The sequence below is a fragment of the Delphinus delphis genome, chromosome 17, assembly GCF_949987515.2.
Source record: "Delphinus delphis chromosome 17, mDelDel1.2, whole genome shotgun sequence".
NCBI classification, from domain to species: Eukaryota; Metazoa; Chordata; class Mammalia; order Artiodactyla; family Delphinidae; genus Delphinus; species Delphinus delphis.
This window is the reverse complement of record NC_082699.1, coordinates 7,526,685-7,549,099: the sequence shown is the minus strand read 5'-3', so window position 1 is coordinate 7,549,099 and position 22,415 is coordinate 7,526,685. Positions and strand designations below refer to the sequence as shown.

At 43.2% G+C, this 22,415-nt stretch overlaps 1 protein-coding gene across 3 annotated transcripts in view; it reads left to right on the top strand.

Annotated features, from left to right (window-relative positions):
- CA8 (carbonic anhydrase 8) overlaps positions 1-22,415 on the top strand; it is a 213,792-nt gene that overhangs the window by 176,043 nt on the left and 15,334 nt on the right. For 2 of the 3 annotated variants that reach the window (XM_059994686.1, XM_059994683.1), the window contains exons 5-8: positions 4,219-4,281; positions 6,283-6,331; positions 7,969-8,081; positions 16,891-17,060. In XM_059994686.1, coding sequence (XP_059850669.1) covers positions 4,219-4,281; positions 6,283-6,331; positions 7,969-8,081; positions 16,891-17,025 — 360 coding nt within the window. In that variant the 3' untranslated portion in view covers positions 17,026-17,060. The remainder of the gene's footprint in view (positions 1-4,218; positions 4,282-6,282; positions 6,332-7,968; positions 8,082-16,890; positions 17,061-22,415) is intronic. The other variant, XM_059994684.1, reaches the window with a different exon arrangement.

Below are 22,415 nucleotides of genomic sequence, written 5' to 3'. Positions count from 1 at the left end.
ACGGAGGAAAGAAGGGCTGATTGGGAATGTCAGCTGAGGCAGAGAGGAAAGGACCGCATGCGGGGGTCTTGCACTTAGGTCAGAGGCTGGGAGAAGCGGAGGGGAGGAAGTCCAGGCAGTGAGGATAGACTTCCCTTTCAGGAAGCTTGACTCAAAGACAGATGGGGTGATAACTAGTGGTGATGTGCACAGCAAGGTTCAGATTGTTTCATATTGAGATCCGAGATGGGCCTGTGTTTTTATTCTGAGCAAAAAGGGCTAGCGCAGATGTTGTTTAAACATACCAGCAAGAAAGGGGATAATTGATGAAAAGCCTCAGAGGAGGTGGAAAGGCGTGGGATGAGAGCTTAGGTGGATGGACTGACCCTGGACAGGACGGGCCCCATCCCTTCTCCGAAATAGAGGGCCAGGAGGAAAGGGTGGGCACGAACGGCACACATTTTTAGGTGAAGAAAGCCAGGAATTTAGGGGAGTTTATGCCCGATGACCTGTACTATCTGAGACATGCAAAGCAAAATTATTTATAGAGCAAAGGAAATATGGGTGTGGGATTGGGTTTTGAGATAGCGCAGGAGGGGAATGACAATAGACTTGACGGTCCTTGTGGGAGACCCACTTGAGATTGGACATCACAGATGGTACGGGACAGCGGATCATCCAGGGAGAGGAGCAGAGAATTCTAGCAATTTTCTTTTTTTCTGGCCGTGCCCCGCGGCATGTGGGATCTTAGTTCCCCGAGCAGGGATTGAACCCATGCCCCCTGCAATGGAAGCACGGAGTCTTAACCACTGGACTGCCAGGAAAGTCCCTCTAACAAATTAATTGTTGTATTGATCCGTTACAGAGCATAAGGTTTAGGAGGACAAAGGGATTAGAGAATGGAGAATGGTTGAAGAGGTGTCATTCAGCATAGGCAGGAAGGGAAAGGGATGAAGCCAGGAGGGACCTGAGGGGCGTGACGCTTTGTGATCGGTGAACAGGAAGAGAGAGAAAAGAAGAGAGAGCTGGCCGGATGGGCACTTGTGGTCAGAGGCAATGGTCTTTGTTTGGAGTCGCAGTTTTCAGAGTGAAGACAAATGCAGTGTGTGTTCTTAGGATTGGTTTGCTGAGGTGGGAGGGAGCTGACGGGCATGAACTGAGGGGTAAAGAGACAGGCCAGGGAGGGCACAGGTCGCGCACAGGGACGCTGAAGTCCTCCGGAGTGACGGCAGGAGGGGATGAGCACTGCGAACGACCGGCGGGTCAGTAAGTGACCAGTAGAGCAGGATCGCAGCGGGGGAGGGCAGTCCGCTCAGAGGAGGAGGGTGGCTTTGGGCTTGTGGGGTAGAAGACCCATCTGAAAGTGACAGCTGGGAGCTGGCTACAGCTCTCACTCCTGTCTTGAGGGAGACTGCACAGTGTCCACTCCAAAGGCTTGGGAGGGTGGTGGCCTTGAGCAGACCCCAGGGGTTCACAGAGACCCCCTGGGGGAGGTGGCAGGAGAGCTTGTCAAAACTGCGGAGTCATCCAGTTTCAGAGGCTGCGGTGGAAAATGAGGGGGGATTAGCGTTAGAAGCGGAAAAGCGCAGGGCAGTGCAGGGCTGAGGTCGTCCGAGAGGAAACTCACCAGAGGGCTGGCATTTGGGGCGGCGGTGAAAGATGGCCGAGGGGAGGGTCAGGAGTTACTGGGTTCCTGGCAGACTCTTGGTCCCATGTTGCGTTGCCACCTGGACTGCTGTAGGATTTTAGGGGCTGAGGTGTGCAGAGGATCCATCTATATTTTCTTTTTGATGGCTGTAACCCCTTCAGACAAAACTTTGACAAAGAAGGAAAGAGATCGAGCAATAGCTGAAGTTGGTTACAAAATACAAAGTTTTGCCCATAAGGTAAAGAACCTTTATAGACAGAAGGAGCCAGTAAGAGTTACTAAGTGCTGCTTTATGTAAGAACTGTGTTCGATGCCATGTAGCATTCTGATGGGTGGTCCGGGTGATAGTCACTGAATTACATACAGTGCACCGTGCCCTGTTCTGAGGTTTGTTTTTTAAAAATATTGATTGATTGATTGATTGATTTGACTATGTTGGGTCTTAATTGTGGCATGCGGGAATTTTAGTTGCGGCACGTGGGATCTAATTCCCTGACCAGGGATTGAACCCAGGCCCGGCCCCCTGCATTGGGAGCGCAGAGTCTTAGCCACTGGACCACCAGGGAAGTCCCTGTTCTAAGGTTTTTGTTTGATTGAGTCTTGTCTTCAACCCCGTCACTTTTGTCTGCCCCACTGTATAGAAGAGGAAGCTGCAGGACACAGAGGTTAGGTAGACTTGCTCAAGCCTAAAAAGAGAGTCAGGGTCAGAATCCAGCATCCAATGCAAGTGACCTTTGCTCCTGGACCACTACACTGTGTGGCCTTACAACGTTCAGATGTGGACTCTTCAAGGAGTTAAGCTCTGACAAGAGATGCATGAAGTAAAGACAGAGCTGACCTGTGGGTGTAATCACCCAAGTGCTACATTGTGGTTAAACCAGTACAACAGAGGGGTCTGTTTCCCCTGAAGATGGGGTGAAGGTGTCTGCCTACAGGTCCAGGCTTTTGCACCCAGGAGTAAATTTCCCTAAGATATACATATGTGTGTGTGTGTGTGTGTGTGTGTGTGTGTGTGTGTGTGTGTGTATGTATTTATGTGTGTGTATATGTGTGTGTGTGTGTGTATATACATATATGTGTGTGTATATGTGTATATATATATATACACATATGCACATATAATATATATATACATTTTTTAACTTAAGAGAATTCATTTTCTGTTTTTAGTGCCTATCTCAGGAATTGCAAACACTTGGAAAATGATGTCTCAATTATTTTGAACTGATTGGCCTATCTTAGGTTATGTAAGTTTTTTGTCTTACCTCTTTCCTCTGATGCCCTTTCACCTAGCCTGTTTCCCAGTTGGATCACGTGGAGAGAAACAGGGAATATAAACATGGTGACAGCTCTTCTGGCTCCTTGTAGGTCATTCTCCAAAAATTTTTTTTTTTAACATCTTTATTGGAGTATAATTGCTTTACAATGGTGTGTGAGTTTCTGCTTTATAACAAAGTGAATCAGTTAACCATATACATATGTTCCCATATCTCTTCCCTCTTGAGTCTCCCTCCCTCCTATCCTCCCTATCCCACCCCTCCAGGCAGTCACAAAGCACCGAGCTGATCTCCCTGTGCCATGCGGCTGCTTCCCACTAGCTATCTATTTTACATTTGGTAGTGTATATATGTCCAAAATGTATGGGGAAGAGAAAAAGCCAACTGTAACAAGGATTGTTTGTCTGAGGTTATAAATTGTCTCTGCTGTGACTGCCCTCCATTATCATGGACTGTTGAAACTTGGCTGAAAAATGGAAATCAGATTGCACTTACAATTTTTCAAGTTAGAGTCAAGAATATTTAACATCATATTCTTTTTAAAGTCTCGAATTCTTTGGAACGTTTTATACACTGAAAAAATGTAACGATACATAATGCTTTAAAAGAGAAAGCTACTGGGAATTCCATGGTGGTCCAATGGTTAGGACTCGGAGCTTTCACTGACATGGCCTGAGTTCAGTCCCTGGTCAGGGAACTAAGACTGCGCAAGCCACTCAACGGGGCCCGGAAAAAAACCATAGAAAGCTACGAACAGCATATTCTTATTTATTTAAGAATAAAAAGGGGATTATAGAACTATGTCCTGTGGTAATCAAGAAATGTCCTGATTTTGGTGACAGGACAATGAGTACGTGTGAAACCATGTACTCATTTTTCTGAGTTAATAAAAGTTTTTCAACACGGATAAAATCTTTATAGTAATGACCTAGAAATGCCCAGGGTGAAAATGGAAGGCTTTGGGAATGTGTTGAATAATTTTGATTCAGAAATATCCTTGAAATTTCTATATCGCAGTCTTATTACTTTATATATATATAGCACAGCGGGTAAACCTGTACTTAGCAAGGTGAATTTGGAATGGATTCTTGGAAATGTCTAGGAACATATCTGATACTTTCTTGTACTGGCTTCTGTTACTGTTACACCTTTAATTGCCTTCAGTAGATGTTGACCTGGCTGTTATTAAAAAGGGCATTTGTTCTCCAGGAAGAACATTCAGGTGAACTTGAACTTCACTTCTGTTGGTTATTTTAAGTAGAAGCTACATATTTAAAAGCTTTATGGTTCTGGTTTATGCTTTACACTTTGCAGATCGGAAAAGAACACGTAGGCCTGAAGGCTGTAACTGAAATCCTCCAGGATATTCAATATAAGGTAAGTCATTCTTTAAAAGAAAATAAAACTACTGGCTGTGTCAGAGGCTTCCAAGCCCACCTTCAGGCTGGGAGATTCCCTAAAAGGACTCACAGCCAAGTGCTTAGCCTCCTGGTTGTGGTTTCTTCCAGCGGAAGGCTACAGTCCCGGAGAAGCGAGCCACAAGCTTCCAGACAGCCCCGCCCCGTGGAGTCGCACAGGGACACACCTGATTCTCCTGGCAGTGAGGTCACAACAGGTGTGAAGCATTGCCAACCAGGGAAGCTTTCCTGGGCCTTGGTGTCCAGGGATTTTATTGGGGGTCAGTCATGCCAGCCGGCAGTGCCTGAGGGACTGACCTCAGCTACTCTGACTCTAGCCCTCCCCCACCCTGAGCAAAACCGGGCTTTCACCATAAATCACAGTGTTGGGATATACTTATCTGGTCCAACTGGTGCAGCCTGACCCAAGGCCTCAGGCACACAGAGCCACTCTTCTCAGGCAGCATATTCCAAGGGCTCAGAGACTGTCTCCCAGGAGCCAGCCAGGGGCCAGTCTTGAAGACAGGCCTTTTAAATTTTTTTTTGGATTGTGGATTCGAGCAACCCAGGCCAGCCGAGTTACCCCTTTCTGCCCGCTGGTTATAGGAAGGTAGTGTAAATGAAACAAATAAAAATTGTGGCAACCACACTTCAAAGTATTTAAGTAAAAAGAAAAAAAGAGACAAGTACCTATAAGCCATAAGATGATATATCCCACAGAAGGTGATTCAGGTTGATTTGAGCCTGTGGCGATTCGGCCTAGAATTGCCGGGAAGCCCAGTTCTCTTATAAACAGTACCTTTTATGCTCACGTTGAGCCAGTAGAATCTGAGTGGCCTTGTGGGGGAGAAGTTCAGTCCCATGTGGGTGCTGGAGATACCGCACAGGGGTCCAGAGACCCAAGGCCAACCCTAAAATCTGTCTGGAAACAGTCTCGCTAGCTCTAGACTCACTAGCTCAAGCCCAGAGCATCTGGAACCAGGCAAGAACCTCTACAGAAGGTCTCCTGAGCGCAGGCTCAGAGCGAATCCAGCTGCCAAGGGAAGGCACAGACTGGTCACAGAAGCTGGTGAAAAGGGGACAAGGACACATTTTCACTGGCATTTGTTGAATAGAAATGGGTTGAGAAATTTTCCTTTATTGCTTCAGCTAATGTGACATCAGTCATTACGGAATACAGGAGGATGGTGGGAGGTAAGTAAGCTGGATTCTTTAATGTGTCCAGCAGTCCCCAGAAGTAAGGAAGAGAGCAAGAGGTCATGCACTTACCTTCCCTGTTATGTCTGCATTAGTGGAGTAATCTTATAAGAGACATCCAACTGGCGTGACAGGTCTGTCTGTCTAAGGACCGACATTTTAAATGGGACTATTTAAAATAGTGATCAGACATGTGAATTGGTGATGGTACAAATAGTTTATTGAAATTTAAATCTAGTTTTGATAAACGTGTATTGAAATTTAATATTTTCATCTGAGTGTCAGTTCTTCCCCTCTGGAGGAGGAGAGCATCCAGGATAGGTCCTAGAGCTGAGCTACCAAATCCAAGGGGGGCAAACCGAGAATTTGGGAGGCAGCCCGTCCTGCCAAGAAGGTTAGGAATTGAGATCGTAGTACCAGGAAGAAAGTCGTTACCAAAGAATTCCCTGAGCCAGTGCCCAAGTCTCTGGTCTGCATGCGCCAGGAGCCGGAAAGGTAGCTCACATGGGGCATATGGACACTGGACGATGTTAAGTTTCACACCTGGAATTATAGGGAAAATTGAGCTGCAGCAGCAGAGAAAAGAGCTACAGACTCAGGGCAGGAGTGTCTTGTTGGAATCAACCCCTGTGGCTCCAATAAGAAGACAGATTGACACAAATCTGTGGGGTCTGATAAGCCGTTCAGAAAAGACTTCAACCTGGATTTTTAGTGCTCATAAATGTTCTTATTCTAAAATTTAGAAATTTTATGTTAACATGGGGCACATTGTTTTCTGTTTCAGGGGAAGTCCAAAACAATACCCTGCTTTAATCCTAACACTTTATTACCAGGTAAGCGTTCATCTGCGTAAGATGAATTTTAACTGTGGTTATGACTGCACTGTTTCCCTCAGAACATACACAACTATATCCTATTAGTTAATAAAGATTCTTTACAATTTGTATTCTCTGTAGTTGGTACCAGTTTCAGATTGCTCTAAACCTGGGAGTAAACCTTTTGAAAGAATAAACACTTTACCGCTAGTTCCATTAATCCACGAAGAGGTTTCTTTTGGATTTTCATTCCTACAAATTGCCTCCTCTGTGTAAAGCACGACTGTAATAACATAACCTTGATATACGTGTAAGATTGGTCAGTGCAGTTCTTATTAATCTCTGGTGTGACATAAACTTTATATCTAATTTTAAAAGATAACCTCTTTGCAATGATATTATTATTTAGCTATTATTTCTAAATACTGAGGTATGCCTGAACAGGTAAGAATTGTATATAAAATACTCAAAATATAATTTGTAGATAAAGGTTGTTTTGTACAAAATTTTGGTCTTCACATTTCTCTGCCTAAACTATGTGAAATTTTTTGGTGTTCCAAACAAAACCAAATGCATCGTATCTTCTACTTTCTACATTTAATTGCACTGCTACAAACCAGTTTTTCCATATGTTGAACACTCACCCATCATATTTAATCACAGATTCTTCTAATGCAGGGCTACAAGATTTTATAAGAATGATTTTTTTTATTCTATCATAATACAATTTCAATATTTTGCTATTGAAGAAGCGATATAGAGGTAGCTAGAACAGCATGGTTAAATGCACAGACTGTTTTCTTGTCTCTCATTTTTATTAAAAAAAATCAGATGTATGATTTAACATGCTTAAAAGAATCAAAAGCTCTAAATAATCACACCTGGGAACAACTTAAGCCGTCTCTCCCTTTAAATCCCAATAGTTACAAATTATTGACCTTTTTTTTTTTTGTATTTTACACAAATTTATTTTAACTGAATTTTTAAAAAGATAATTTAAACACACAGACTTCGAAGCCAGACCGCTTTCGTTCTCATCCTGGCTCTGGCCAGGATGTTAGCCCAGTGACCGTGGGCATATTACATACCCTCTGTGATTCATTTTTCCCATCTGAAACGTGCGGGTAATAATGGGACCTATGTCACTGGTTTGTTGTAAGAGTTAAATAAGTTAATGTAAAATGCTTAGAAGAGTACTTCACGTGTCGTAAACATTCAATAGATATTGGGTATAATCAGTCAGGTAAATCATCCAATAACGTAAAAAAAAAAAATGGATACACTTCTCCTCAAGTGAGTAAACTTGATATATAGTATATATATAGTATATAGTATATATATCAAATATGTGTATATATAATATAGTATATCAGGTTTATATACATCCAGTTTATACAGCCATATTTAAATATGTATAGTAACCCATTGAGAGAAACTGCTATAAATAATAGAAAGAGGATTCATCATGTTTTTTATTGATTGTTTTCTCCATGATGATTAGATTAAAAACACAAACGTGAGGCTCTAGTTTAAAAATGACATCCGTCTGAGAAGTGTTATTTGGACAGTTTGTAAATTTGAAAGTTATTGTTGGAATCTTCCAAATTATTTTTCATTAACTTGCCTTTCCGTGACACGCCCACGTGATGGCACAGACCCTCTGCTGCGCGATTACTGGGTCTACGAAGGCTCTCTCACTATTCCGCCCTGCAGTGAAGGTGTTACCTGGATATTATTCCGATACCCTCTAACAATATCCCAGCTACAGGTGAGTGCAGTGCTTTTAAATCTTCCAGAATGAAGTTCTGCGTTAAAGGTTAAATGTTGTCTCTACAAAAGGGAAACATGTCTGTTTTACGTTTTGGCTCCCTTTGGATCAGTTAGATCAGTCACCTCTTTTCAGATAAAAGTTAAATGTCTTGAACCAGTGAAAGCAATGGAAAGGTCAAGGATGAAGAAAACCCAGCTCTCATTTATGATCTGTATTTTAAAAGTCGGTTTTTATAGAGTAAATAGAAGTCAGTGAAATAGCCAAACGTTTGATTATTATAGTTATTCCTTCATGTGGGTTTTCCCAGGCATTGGAGAGAAAAAAGGTCTTGGAAGTAAAGTGAGAATGCCGGTTATTTCTGTAAGTCACATGCAGGCTTTGTAATAGCTCTTTCTTGGCTTGCACAGGAAAATCCTGTATGCAGAGGGTGAGGGCGCTAAAAAGAACGCCCCGGAAAGTTCTGGATTGTTCTCTAGCCCCATTTTTGTCCACCTACCACCCACCTTGGGTACAGCATAGGTGCCCTACATGCTAATGCACAGTGGGTGTGTCTCCAAGGTGAGCTGTCCCCAGGGTGTTAGGTGGCAGAGCGGGAGGCAACATCACTACAAGGTGTTTAAACAGTGGTTTTGATATTATTACAAAAAAAGCTTTAAATGTCTCCTGTCCCCCAGAGGTCTGTCTAAGGATGTGTTCTGGAAGGCTGTACTTGTTCTTCATGATCAGTCTCAAAAGACTTGGGCAGTCCTCTCAATAAACCAAGTTTCCTTTAGAAACTTTTTACAAACTTTTATTATATCCCCTATCATTTTATAAGAAGTTCAAGTTTACTCACTACTCAGGAAAGCCTTCTTTTGTTTGTCCTTAAATCTTTAAAATCCTTCTTTCAACCTTTAACAATTTCTTATTTCTCTTTTTTCTAAGGATTAATTTTAAAAGTGCCCCATTCAGCATCTTCATTGTTTCATTATTTTAGAAACTTTGATCACACCACCTTTGGGCCTTCGTATTTTTAATATGACAGACCCCAATTCCTTTATTTATTCATTCATCTGTTTTTTTCTTACAAGAAACTATTCCTGACTGCCAACCAGACACAGAGGATGCAGAGATTCAGACACAGTGTTTACTCTTAAAAAGTTCACCATAGAGTTGTGGAGGCAGATGACTATTAGACAGCTATGTTGTGTCATAAGTAAGGTGCTCTGGAAACACAAAGGACAGAAACCCAATCCGGACTGGGAGGTCCAGGGAATAACTCCTGAAAAATATTAGGAGTTAGTCTAGTAAAGGAGAGGAAAGAAATTAGAAGTTTGAGTGTAATGTTAAGAGTAGAGGTTTGGACTAATGACATATAGATTTGGAATTTAATAGCAAAGGTTGTAACTGCTGTAACAGATATACCTCAAAACTTCAGTGACATCACAGTAAGAATTTATTTTTTACATACGTAAAATGTGTTTTTACATTTTACAAATCCAGCAAATGTGTTTTTGATTCACAGTGAAGGCTTTTCTTTTTTTTTTTTTTTTTTTTTTTTCGGTACGCGGGCCTCTCACTGTTGTGGCCTCTCCCGTTACGGAGCACAGGCTCCGGACGCACAGGCTCAGCGGCCACGGCTCACGGACCCAGCTGCTCCGCGGCATGTGGGATCTTCCCGGACCAGGGCACGAACCCGCGTCGCCTGCATCGGCAGGTGGACTCCCAACCACTACGCCACCAGGGAAGCCCAAGGCTTTTCTTTGTGCATTCAGGGAACCGGGTTGAAAGACAGTCTGCCATCTTTAATACCTCACTTCTGGGTCCTTAGGTGTGGTCATGTAGCCAGCATGAAGGGAAAGAGCGTGGAGGCTCTCAAAGGGGGATTGCTTTTAAAGGGCCAGACCTAGAAATGGCGAACACCATTTATGCTTACATTCTGTTGGCTGGAACTCAATCACATGGCCATACCTGATTGCAGGGGAGGCTGAGAAGTGAATTCTAGCTTCACGTCCAAGAAGAAGAAATGGATTTGATGATCAGATTAGCTCAAGCTGAGGAAGAGGCAAGATAGCCCAGCTGAGGGCAAAACCCCAGTGTAGGTAGAGGAGATGGCAGCACATGGGGAACTAGGGACTTGCCCAAGGGCCTTGGGAACAGCCAGGAGGGAGTGAGTCCAGGACAGGAGAGAGTATCTCCAAGATGCGGAGAAGAAAGGCTAATAGTGACAAATGCTACAGAGAATTTAAATAGGATGCATGCTGCCCACCCAGGTAGAAAATAACTACACTGTATAAACACGTGCCCAGACGCCGCTGCTGGGTTCTCACCCTTGACTCCTGTTTCTTGGTCTTGTGTGTTCACTGGTGGATCCTGGTATTGACACTTCTCTGTTGCTGAGGTTTGGCTTCTCTTCTCCAGTATTATTCCTCCACCATCCCTTTCCGTTATGCTGCACTCGGTGTTCCAGGTCAACACCCCAGCCCATCCAAGCAGTTTGCCTTGAGGCTCTACCATGGAGAAAGCCTTCATTTCTTTTCAGAGTTGCCATCATGCAAACAAGATTCATGAACAAGGACCATCATTGCCAGTTAACTGAATTGTTAACTGAAGTGAGATGTTTCCATGGAGTGTTGAGCTGAAAGGAGAAGGGGACCAAGGGTAAAAGTTTTAACTGACATTAGTCACAAGGAGAGGAGACTGGCAGAAGTAGTAGAAGGAGCTCGGGGTCTACAGTCACATTTGTTCAGCAGTTTAAAGGTAATTTTCTAAAAATAGGTCAAATCTTTTAGTGAAAAATAAAATTTTTCTCTATAACCACAATAAATGTCTGTCTATTGGAAGTCAGTTCGAATTAACCTTGCTGAGCCACAGAAAAGAAAATTCTCAGTTCCACTTAGAATTCCATTAAGGATTCCCTTGCTAGCACGGTATGGGGAACGTTAACTGACAGTCTGTAAATGTGAACGAGGATGTTTTACTTCCACGTCGACCAGTATGCTATGCGAAAACCAGAGACAAATCGTCATGCCTTTCAGTCTCGCTGTCTTCAAAGGGAGCCTTGCTTTGTATTGTCCCTTTGAGTAAGGCCAGTGACAAAGTCTAGCCCTAACCCACTAAGTGATGCTCCTCAATTACTGGGAAATAAGCTGTATCTTCCTCAAAGGGAGCCAGAGGCAAAGGAATGTCCATTGGAAGGAATAATCCCAACTGCTCTTGGAAATAGACGACTTTCCAGTTAGCTGTGGCTTTTCAAGAAAGAAGATGTAGGTTCTGTTAGCACAGAGCTCCATTATAGCGTCTGTTCAGAGGGCAGGAATGTTGAAATGGACACACACACACACACACACGCAGGTAAATTAAAATGCAATTTAGAGTGATGTAGGAAAAAATTATAATTTTAGGAGAATATAAATCAGTCTGTCCTTGACTTGAATGTTTCACTGTTGCTGCTCATATAATTTCATAGAAAGCAGAGCCCAAAATAGAGAAGGTCCAGAGAGGGCAGTACAAACAAGAGGAACCCAAGAGAGAGGATGTGATTCTAGAATCAAAACCAAGAAAAATTGAGAAGCCTCATCCTGTTGTACTTAAAGAGGAGCAGAGAGATACAGAGAAGGAGGCAGAGAGGGACAGAGGATTGATACAGAAAATAACAAAAGGAATAGCCAATGGCAGGTGGAGTGGCTACTAAGTTGATTATATTGAGAAATAGAAAACTTTGTATTGAAAAAAATCATGTGTCCTCTTATAGACGTAACATGTAATAAAGCAGCTGGATATTATTGTAGAAACAGTTGTATCTTGAAATGCGTCATCTGTCACAGGATAATAGTGTCTGCACTTGCAACGTAATTAAGGAAAAAGCTCTAGATCATAATGCTTTCCTAGGAAATGCACAGCTGCTGGAGGTGGGTGGGGGGAGAAGGAGTCAGCGGCTGAAGTGTGGTGTTGACAGCTAAGCCTGTCGTGGACCATTTGCATCTTCTTGGGCACTAAGAATTCTAGCATCTGGGACTGGAAGCTCCTGATTGGTTGACTTTTTCATGTTATTCCTGGTTAGCACATCGTATGCTAGGGGAAAAACCCCACACAATTGGATGGATTTGGATGAGTGTAATTTAAAACATTTAAAAAAGTGATCTGTAACCATTAAATTACTGTAAGCTAAACAGTTGTCTAAAGCATTTAGAAAGCCGAAGTGAAAAAAAAATTTTTTTTTTCACCTGGATTGTTTTTTGTTTTTGTTTGTTTTTGGCTTTTTGTAGCTGCACTGTGAGGCTTAGTTCCCCGACTAGGGATTGAACCCAGGCCGTGGCAGTGAAAGCACAGAGTCCTAACCACTGGACCACCAGGGAATTCCCTCAGCTGGATTGTTATGTTTGGAAATGGGATTCTGAGAGCAGAATAAAAATACCAAATTTAATCAAATCTGACAACGGAAATTGTAAGACACATTCTGATTTCACAGTGACCTTAAAATGTGAACAATATTCAGAATTGATCACACGTGGTATTCTGATATGATGGCACATGTACAAATATGTGAGCATGTGCACACACACACACAAATGATTCTTCAGTTTTACTCTCATTTTCCTGTCTTTTTTCTCCCCACTTTTTCTGCACGTTCCTCTTACTCACCTGTTTCTATTTCTTAACTTACCTACTTTTCCCAGATTAGATGTGTCTGTCTTTGTTTAGTCCTTTCTCTTTCAACTTCCAGTAACGCCAGTGAAACGGAGGAATATGGATGTTGTTATTGGTTTTCACCGTGTGCATATACGCCCGTTAGAACTCGGAAAACCGTCTTAAATTTTGTTTCCTCCCAATCCTGCCTCTTCTTCATCCTTCCCCATTTCTGACTTCCTGTGGATTGAAAAGTGGGACTCTTCCTAGCCCGATTTCTGGCACAGATGCTTGTGGCCTGTGGGGTCTGGGAGCCCGTCTGGCCTTGGACCTCTGAGGAGCAGGCTTTTTTTATGCTCCATGTGGGATTTGAGTGGCCATTAACCCTGCAGACCAGGATGCTGCGGGACCCCAGCACGGTTACGTTTGAAAATGATTCCAAGTGATGTGGAACATTTGTTGTGCATTTTCTTCTGTGTCCGTGTTTCTCTAATTTGAGTGTGCAACAGAATCCCCCCCGGGCGGGCATGTTAAAACACAGACTGCTGGGGCTTCCCTGGTGGCGCAGTGGTTGGCGGTCCGCCTGCCGATGCGGGGGGCGTGGATTCGTGCCCCGGTCTGGGGGGTCCCACGTGCCGCGGAGCGGCTGGGCCCGTGAGCCATGGCCGCTGGGCCTGCGCGTCCGGAGCCTGTGCTCCGCAGCGGGAGAGGCCACAACAGTGAGAGGCCCGCGTACCGCAAAACAAAACAAAACAAAACAAACAAAAAAATGCAGACTGCTGGGCCGCACCCCAGAGTTGCTGATTTGGTGGGTCTGGGGCACTTATTCCAGGAAGCACACTTTGAGAACCACTGTTTCTCATCTACCCGCATTTATGTCCCCAGTTAATTGAGGTCAGCCGTCTTAACCCCAGAATGCTGAGTGCCTGAAGGCCGGTGTGCTGGGCGGCACTAGACCAGTCCTGTCCAATGGAAACACCACGTGAGCCGCATGTGTGAGAGAAAATTGTCCAGTAGCCACAGTAAAAAAAAGTCAAAATAAACAGGTGAAGTTAATTCAGGTAGTCTGTTTCAACCCAGTGAATCAAAAATATCATTTTAACATGTAATCAGTGTAACAGACCATTGATGAGATTTTTCACATCCTTATTTTCATACAAAGTCTGACTTTGTGTGTTTGAATCCTACGTTTCCAGTACATCTCAGTTCAGACTAACAACATTTCGAACGCTTGGTGGCCACAGGGGGCTGACTGGCGGCTGCTGTCCTTAAGCAGCGTAACTCTAGGACTTTCTCTTGCTCCTGGGAGACTCCCTCTTTCCTTTCTTAAAATGCGTTATTTTTAGGGACTTGTGAGAAAGTTCGTATTTCTTCAGCATCTTCCATGATACAGAGCACTTCCCGTGGAGCCACGAGCTCTGTAATCTCTACGTCTCGAGTAAGTTTCGATCTGTGTGGCTCATTAGTAGCTATCCTAATGATGGGACGACAGTGGCCGAGCCCAGAGCTGGGGATTGGGTTGATAGGCAAGTTTACGTCAGTGTTCCTGGGGAAAGAAAGTTCTTTTCTCTAAGCTCTGCCTCAAAAAAAAAAAAAAAAAGATCAGATTAAGGACTGATCAGTGACAGAATGAGGGTTGTTTTAGGGATGAAAGGTCAGGAAGAGAGAGCAGTGATGTTAGAAAGAAAGTTAGATAATGGGGTAGAAGAAAATGAAACTAGAACAACAAGGTTCAGTACATGAAAGGTGGAGAGATATGTGTGTGTGTATATATATATATATATATATATATATATGTATATATGAAATCTCGTTATATATACACATATATGGACTATTTAAGTACAATTTGCTTTGTTCCCTCTATTTAACTACTACCACAAGGAATTCATTTCCTCTAATTCATGGATCATCGCCTGGTGATGAAAGAGAATAAGATGAGAACACCGACTTATGTGTTATTTTTCTCTTCTAACATGATGACATATGAACTGTAAGTCAAAATAAGTCTATTATAGGATGTGCACAGGACCTCGGAAACTACTAAAATTAATGAGTGCCAAACCTCAGACCCTAGAAATTAGCCCTTTAAATGCACGCATGAAAAGAAAGCAGAACTTTGAGTGAATCATCGGGGTCCTGCAATAAGGAGGTCGCAGTAAATGTCTGAGACCCACTGGCGTGCCACCCGGGTTCAGAGGAGAGTGGCTGCTCAGCTCTGCTACCTTCAGAAGGTGAGGACTTGTCTCTGTCCTCTCCATCCGTCTCTTTCAAATTGGCTAAAAACAAATACCATGTTTAAGTAGAGTAGCATTAAAAATCGATGAAATCGTACATCCTGATATACGTGATAATGAGAGTCTCTGTACAGCCATGACATTTGAGTTTTGCTGAAGACTTTTATCCTGGACTATTATTCTGTTCCTTTCTCACTCTGTCTCATTTCAACGTGAGATAACGCAGTGTGTACTTGAAACCATCTGAAGTGACTAAAGGGTTCCGAGCGGTGGTTACTTCAGAAAAATTGGCATTGCAGAGAGATGCGTCTTACGGGGGATTCTCCTGCCGCCGTGGCTCTAGACATTTTTCAGATGCAGCAAGCAATATGGGTGCTGCTATATCCCCCCCTCTAAGACCCTGTGGCAGCCTAGCAGAAGACGGTTATGTAGATCAAACAGCTGATGGCTTCTATATAAATACAGCACGTGGCCGTTGTTTCAAAAAACAGGACAGTTCTAGTTGGATCAGGCTTATCCCATTGAGTGAAATCAAACAGTATTTGAAGACATGGAAAACTAGAACCATCAGAAGTCAGATTTCTAACCTGGGTTCTGATCTAACAAGCCACTTAATTTTCCCCAACTCTTGTTTTCCGACGCATATATGAATGGTTTGAATCTTGTGGGGTTCAACTCTTTTGGAGTCAGGAACCTCTTCTTAAGAAACTACTCCACAGGGAAATTTTTACAAGTCATTCAGGAGTTTCATGGGTCCCCTAAAGTCTAGGGGTCTCTAGACTTTTATTCGAACCCTGAATTAGTTCATCTCTCGCATTTTTTTCACGTTATGATTGGGAGAGGTCTATGGGTGTGCTGTATGAACCTTTGTAGGCAGAAGCCTCTGATTCGCAGATGGTGAACTTTTGGTGGATTCATGCTGTTCAGATCACACTTGCTCAACATCTGGGGATAAGTGCCAGATGTAGGGTCTACTGATGACTAGAATTTCTGAAGAGGTGGCTGTGAAGCTGGGAAAGGAGCAGCTGGACTTGGCATTGTCAGACCCGGCTAATCTGGAAACTTCCTTAACCCATGTGGCCTCAGTTTCTCCTTTTGTGTAAGGAAGGAAGAATATCTGTGGCATGTGATTTTATGGGGCATTTAAATGAAATAACAGACCATGACTTAACAGAGGTAAGTCAACTGCTAGTTGGCAGTGAGCCTCACGAATGCTTATCACGTGTTTACTTGTTGTTCAGACACTTCCCAGGGGGTTGCGTCCGGCAGACTGTGGGTTCTTAGGAGGTGCAGACCCGGCAAGTCAGGGAAACTGCAGTGCACTTGATGGGAACGGTCCCGTGGGACTGTGGGAACCTCTTCGTGTGTAACAGGAAACCTGAAAAGGGAGATGAACTTGAAAATCGCTCTTGCCAAGGGAGGAAGATGGGCTTAAACTTTCGGAAAATCAGAGGCACTCTTTGGACCTGTGCTCTCCAGAGGGCTAGACAAACATCAAAGGGAGTCTTTTGATGAAAAAACCTCCATCTGATACATTTAACATCTGGTCAGTGTTAGCGTACAGTAACACCAGAATTCATTACTTAAAGAGATACTTGGGAAGCATTTCAGGTCACTGCTTCATTTGTTCACTTTTTCTCATTATGTCACAGGTGGCCATAAGAGCTTCTAGAGAGAAGTGTGTATCATTTTTGTACAAACAGATGTAGCAGGTTTCCGTGGCAGTTTGGGTTGTCTGCAGACCTTCATCCCTGCTTCTGCAGTCTTCATTCTTCTTGCAGGGGTTGCGTCTAATGTCTTAGGTCTGGAAGGATGAACTTCTTTTTCTCTCTTTGAAGTTTAATTTTAATTCTCTTTCTAAATTCTTATAATGTATGCATATTTTAAGCCATTGATGAAACTGCAGTTCTTGTTCATGGCCGGTAAGTGGTTAATCTGTTTTGTTCCGCTTTTATTTTCAGATTGAAGAATTTCGAAGGCTGAGGACACATGCAAAAGGGGCAGAGCTTGTGGAAGGCTGTGATGGGATTTTGGGAGACAATTTTAGACCCACTCAGCCACTCAGCGACAGAGTCATTAGAGCCGCGTTTCAGTAGCTGAAGAGAGCAGAAGCCGGTGCGTCTTCATCTGGGTATGTTCGGATTAAGCAAGGAAAATGAGGCACACACAGCTGAGCCTGTCACACCAAAGCGACTCTCATTGTCAACGCACTTTATTTAAATCTAGGACACATTCTCAAGCCCCATTAATCACAAGTCAGGTGGTTCGTAAAAATTTCATGCCGTGTTGGACAGAAATCCGCAGTCCTTATGTTTTCGAGCAGAGCAGCCTTTCATTCTAAGTTTTGCTCTAATATCGGCTTTCATGAGGGAAGGTGCCTGAGGCAGGGGAACCGTGACATGCAAGTACCTCTCGGTACTTTACTATGTTGTCGCACCCTTGAAACCGCAGCTGTCACCTCCTATTGTTGGGGGAGCGTAAGGGAAGGGACTGGGGGACCTGTTGAGCCTCAAAGTGGCCCTCGTTGTTCGGTGCAGATTTGGTCGTCTTGTTTATCGGGGTAGGTAGGTGAGGGCAGATCTGGCATGAATGAAAATACTTGTCCTATGGAAGTGCTTTTATTCGATAGATCAAGAAGCCCTTACTAATGATCTGAGTGTAGGATGTTTCTGTACTGATTAAAACCTAATCTGTACATTTTAATATATCGAATTCAGTGTTTGGATTCCTTACCCTTAAGGACTAACAAAGTAAAACATCACAAACATGGAAAAGCTAAAATATACATAAATGCCTCTGTACTGGGTTACTTCCTCACCTTGTAGGTTGCCCAAGGGCGTGTACCTAGGTCAGTGTGCATTGCTGGGAAACCACTGCTTCTCGTAAGAGGGAAGCGTCTGTTGGAACAGTTTCCTAGGAGTCAGGTCAGAGCTCTGACTGTTTAATGGACCGCTAAGGGTATGTACTCTCATCCCGTGTGAAGGGTACAATGGACCGGGGAGTCACAGAGGAACAGAAATCTCTGGCCTCAGGGAGCTCACAGTCTCACGAGCCAGACAGCTGATATAGGAATTTTAAAGGGTGATCACGTTGTCCATGTGTTTCCCTCTCCAGTTTTCTTGCCCCTCTATTATTACTCTACTGAGGCACCCAGTACTCCAGCCAATCTGTCTTTTCTCTTCTGTGAATGTGCTTTGCTCACCCAGTCCTTCCCCCCTTCCCTTTTGCTCGTTGAAACCCTAGCCGATTAGAGGCCCAACTTGCATACGGTCCTCAGCAGTAATTCTCTCCTTGTCCCTTACATCGTACCTCTGTTTCACATTTTTTCTTCCATTTAGCTATTCGTATATTTATTTCCTGTGTCAGATTTCAAACTTCTTAAGGGTTGAAACGTGTTGAGTTTACTTTGACTCCATCATGGCATGTAACACCTGGAGTCGTGGATGTCGTTAGGGAAATTAGAAATTCCTTAGAACTTATGTGTGTCCTGTATCAGCCAACTGTGTTCCAGTCCTTCGTTCCTTCTCAGTTTCTGTGTCAGCTAGTAGATGATGAGATGATGGGGATGATGAGGAGGAGGCCAGGCAAAGTCACCTGTGGTAGGAATGAGAAGGAACTTTCAGTAATTCATATGTGATAACAATGGAGAACATCCCCGGGGGCTTTAAGCTGAGCCTTATAATGGATGAGCTAAAGAATTAAAATAATATTCAGTCAGAAATCATTATTGAGCACCTACTACGTGATTGGTTCTGTGTATACAGAGATGAGAAGAACAGATGTGGTCTCTGCCCTCATAAAAGCTAGAGTCTGAGATGGGGAACCTGACAATCGAGAAACAAACACTTCTGGCACAGAGAGATCAGCTCCGTGCTTTGTGACTACCTAGAGGGGTGGGATAAGGAGGGTGGGAGGGAAACGCAAGAGGGAGGAGATATGGGGATATATGTATGCATACAGCTGATTCACTTTGTTATACAGCAGAAACTAACACAACACTGTAAAGCAATTATGCACCAATAAAGATGTTAAAAGAATACACAGTTAATAAATTCCATGAATGAAAAGAACCAAGAAATGGAGTGAAGGAGATTTCAGATAGAGGGAATATCTTTTGCAGAGACCCCGAGGGCCCAGTCTCTGTGGAGGTGGTAAGAATTTGATGCATTGATGAACCTGAAAAAAGCCTTGTGAGTCTGGGGTGTGGAAATGCAAAGGGAAGATCAGGCAGGGCCCCATGACTTAAAGGGCCTCGGCAGCCGTGCTAAGACATCTTTACTTCATCGTCAGTGTGCTGAGATCTAAGCGTTCTCAGGGGAGTGGCCTTCTCAGGAGATCACAGTGGCTGGAGAACAAATGGATCAGATGATTGTGGGCCAGGCTGTGGCGGTGGAAGGATATTTTAGAGGTCCACTGGGTAGCCAAGGTGAAAGGCATGCAGGCATGGGTACCAGCCTAGGAGCAGTGCAGATGGAGAGAAGCTGACATATGTGAAAAGGTCTTGGAAAGTGATATCTAGGGATAAATTGGACGAGGGTGGGGGGAGATGGACATATCAAAGATAACACCCGGGGTTTGGGGCTTTAGAAACTGTGTGGCTATAGTGCCATGGAGTGACAAGAGGGAAGCCGGAAGAGGCTCTGTCTGAGATGGAGAGCGGGGGGGGGGGGGTGGGGGGGGCGGGAACGGGGGCACTGAGAGAGGCTTGTCAGTCACAGCAGTGGGCCTGGTGTGAAGGAAGCTGGAATGTCGAGAGCGGAGGTCAGAAAAGAAGTTTGAACAGAATGCGGGAGTCGTGGGCATAGAGATTTTATACATACAAGTGTGTACGTATAATGTTCTCATGCTACACGGGGATGACCTCGGATGTTCATAAAATCTTACGGGATGCTTTATGACCAGTTAACCAAAGCACAGAGAAGTTAGGTCATCTGCTCAAAGCCATTGGGCAGCGGGACTGGAAGTTGGACCCAAGCAGCCTGCCTGGCAGAGCCCCTTGTTGTAAGCACTGCAGGACAGAGGTCAGGGAGCGTCACCACGCTGGCTCTCAGGGTGGCAGGAGGACGAGGGAGGCGGTTGCGGTGGGCAGAAGTTGGGCGTGAAGGGAGGGCTGGAGATACCTAGTGGTGGCAGCTTCAGACAAGCGTGTGTAAGTTTAAGGTGTACGATGTGTATTTTGATTTGATCCATTTTTATATTACAATATGATTCCCACCTTAGCGTTGGCTAACACCTCTGTCATGTCCCATATATATCATTTCCTTTTTTGAGGTGGGAATGAGACTTTTTTTTTTAAACAAAAGAAGTAGTAAAACTTTTCTGTATGTGGGGGGGAGGGGGAATGAGCCAGTGGATGGGCAGGGCTGAAGGTGCTGTTTCTCGAGGGGCTAGTCCTAGCAGTGAAGTCCCTGAAAAGTTGCCAGGGGATGGGGCCCTCGGCACACGTGGAGACTGACCGTTGTTATGGGAACGGACACTTTGTGCGCTATCACAGGAGGGAAGGAGGTGGCGGTTTATAGACAGTGTTTCACGACTTGCTTTACTGTTTAAGGAGGGTTGGGTAGAAGCTAGAAGAGGTGAGCGCTGCCAGACAGCTGGGAGATGGGTGCAGAGTGAGGGTCCGGAGGGCTTACGGGCACGGCCCGGTTGGAGGGCCAGGCAGAGAGGGGCGGTGAGGTTGGTGAACGTGAATTTATGAATTTCCCCAGTGTAGGTTTGGTATACTCTCTTTGAATGTCGGTAACTATAAATGACGCTTTTTATGAAATAAGATTATTGGCTTTAATTTTTGATCCATATCTGGTCCTACACCAGAATTGCCTGTCTCTAAATATCTAAGTAACCATCACTACTTTATCTGTCTCTTGCACGCACACACACACACACACACACACACACACACACTCTCTTAAATGTTTATGAGAAGATTACATATATTTCAGATACTTCATATTCATGGTATGATAGGAGGACAGTGTGTAATTTTCAGTCTTCGATTAATTGCAGTTTAGATATTTTAAGAGAGGATGGATTTATGTCCTTGTCTTGGTGACTGAGATTGCTAAAAGGAGGTCATTTTCCCCCAAATTCCTAAGAGTGGTGCAGAAATTCTTTCAAAGGCGACTTCACTTCTGACCATATCCTTTTATGAATACATTTTTGATCCTTTTATCTTGAAATGTGTAATACAAATCTAGTCGTACTGCTACATAAAAATTATATCAGGAAATCAGACTTATGGATGTGTGCTTTTTATTTGATATTTAATAATGCCCTAAGGCAGGTAATTCAAATTTTTATTAAAGTGAAATGACTTGACAGTCAGACTTTGAATTTAATGCATGAATGTTTCATTTAAGCTCTTGGAACTGAAAAGGAAAAAAAACCTTTTTTTCTGATAGTTCTCTAAAAAATGTTCAAAATAATTCAGATTTATTTTAGCTACGCTTTACTAAAATAACTTTAGTTTTTGGACTTAAAATGACATTTATTTTTGCATGACATGTCTAGACATCTGGAGGGTTTTGATAACCAAGACTTATTACTCCCATGAATTATCTGTGACTTTTTGTATTACCATTTAGGAAGTATGAACTATGGTTTTGTACTTGTTTAAAGAGTTAGCACATAAGTCACCCACGTGCAGGGCTAGTTCAGATTTCTAGGAGCCAGTTTACCCAGTGAACTTTCTTTACGATGCAGGAGAACCAAATCTTACTAACAAACCAAAATAAAACCAAGCTTTATGTCCAGTTTCCTTGCTGCCCTTGGCGTGATAATATTGGTACTACCCTTCCAGTGAAATGATTATTTACCTGTTTGTTTCATTAACTATTAACCAATTTTTAGAAAGCTATGCTGACTGTTCAAAGATTTGCCTGCTTCCCCTGTGACTCAAATATTGTTAAACTGCACACATGGTTACAGTAACTATAGTTAATTATAATTATTTTCTGTAAAAACCAATGCCACAGAGCTCTTTAAATACCTCCCTGTAAACAGGTAAATAAATAACCTACATTTCTTGGCAACATTATTTCCAATTACATTAACAATTGATCTCTTTGTGAGATCTGTTATTTACATAAAACCGTGTTTCTTGAGTTGATTTAGCTTTAGAACAAAACAATATGATTAAACAACATATATTTTAGCCATAGAATTAATATAATTATGAATAAAAAATGTTTTCTCCAGAAAAAAAAGTAACCTCCCTTACCCTCCTTAAAAGGGGAAAATATGTGTGCTCCAAATAGATGAGGAGGAAAAAAAAAAAAAAAAAGGAAGAAGAAAGAAGAGGGTTATTAAACAAGTATCTGATCCCTGTGTCAAACTTACCCTCGTATTTGGGCAAAGACCCGTTTTGGGTCTTTGATTCACATTCAGACTGTACTGAACTCTTCCCCATGTATACTTTTGCAATTAATAATGTTCTCTTCTTAGCTTTAATAAATGCTATAGCTAACATCAATTTCATAGCAGCTTT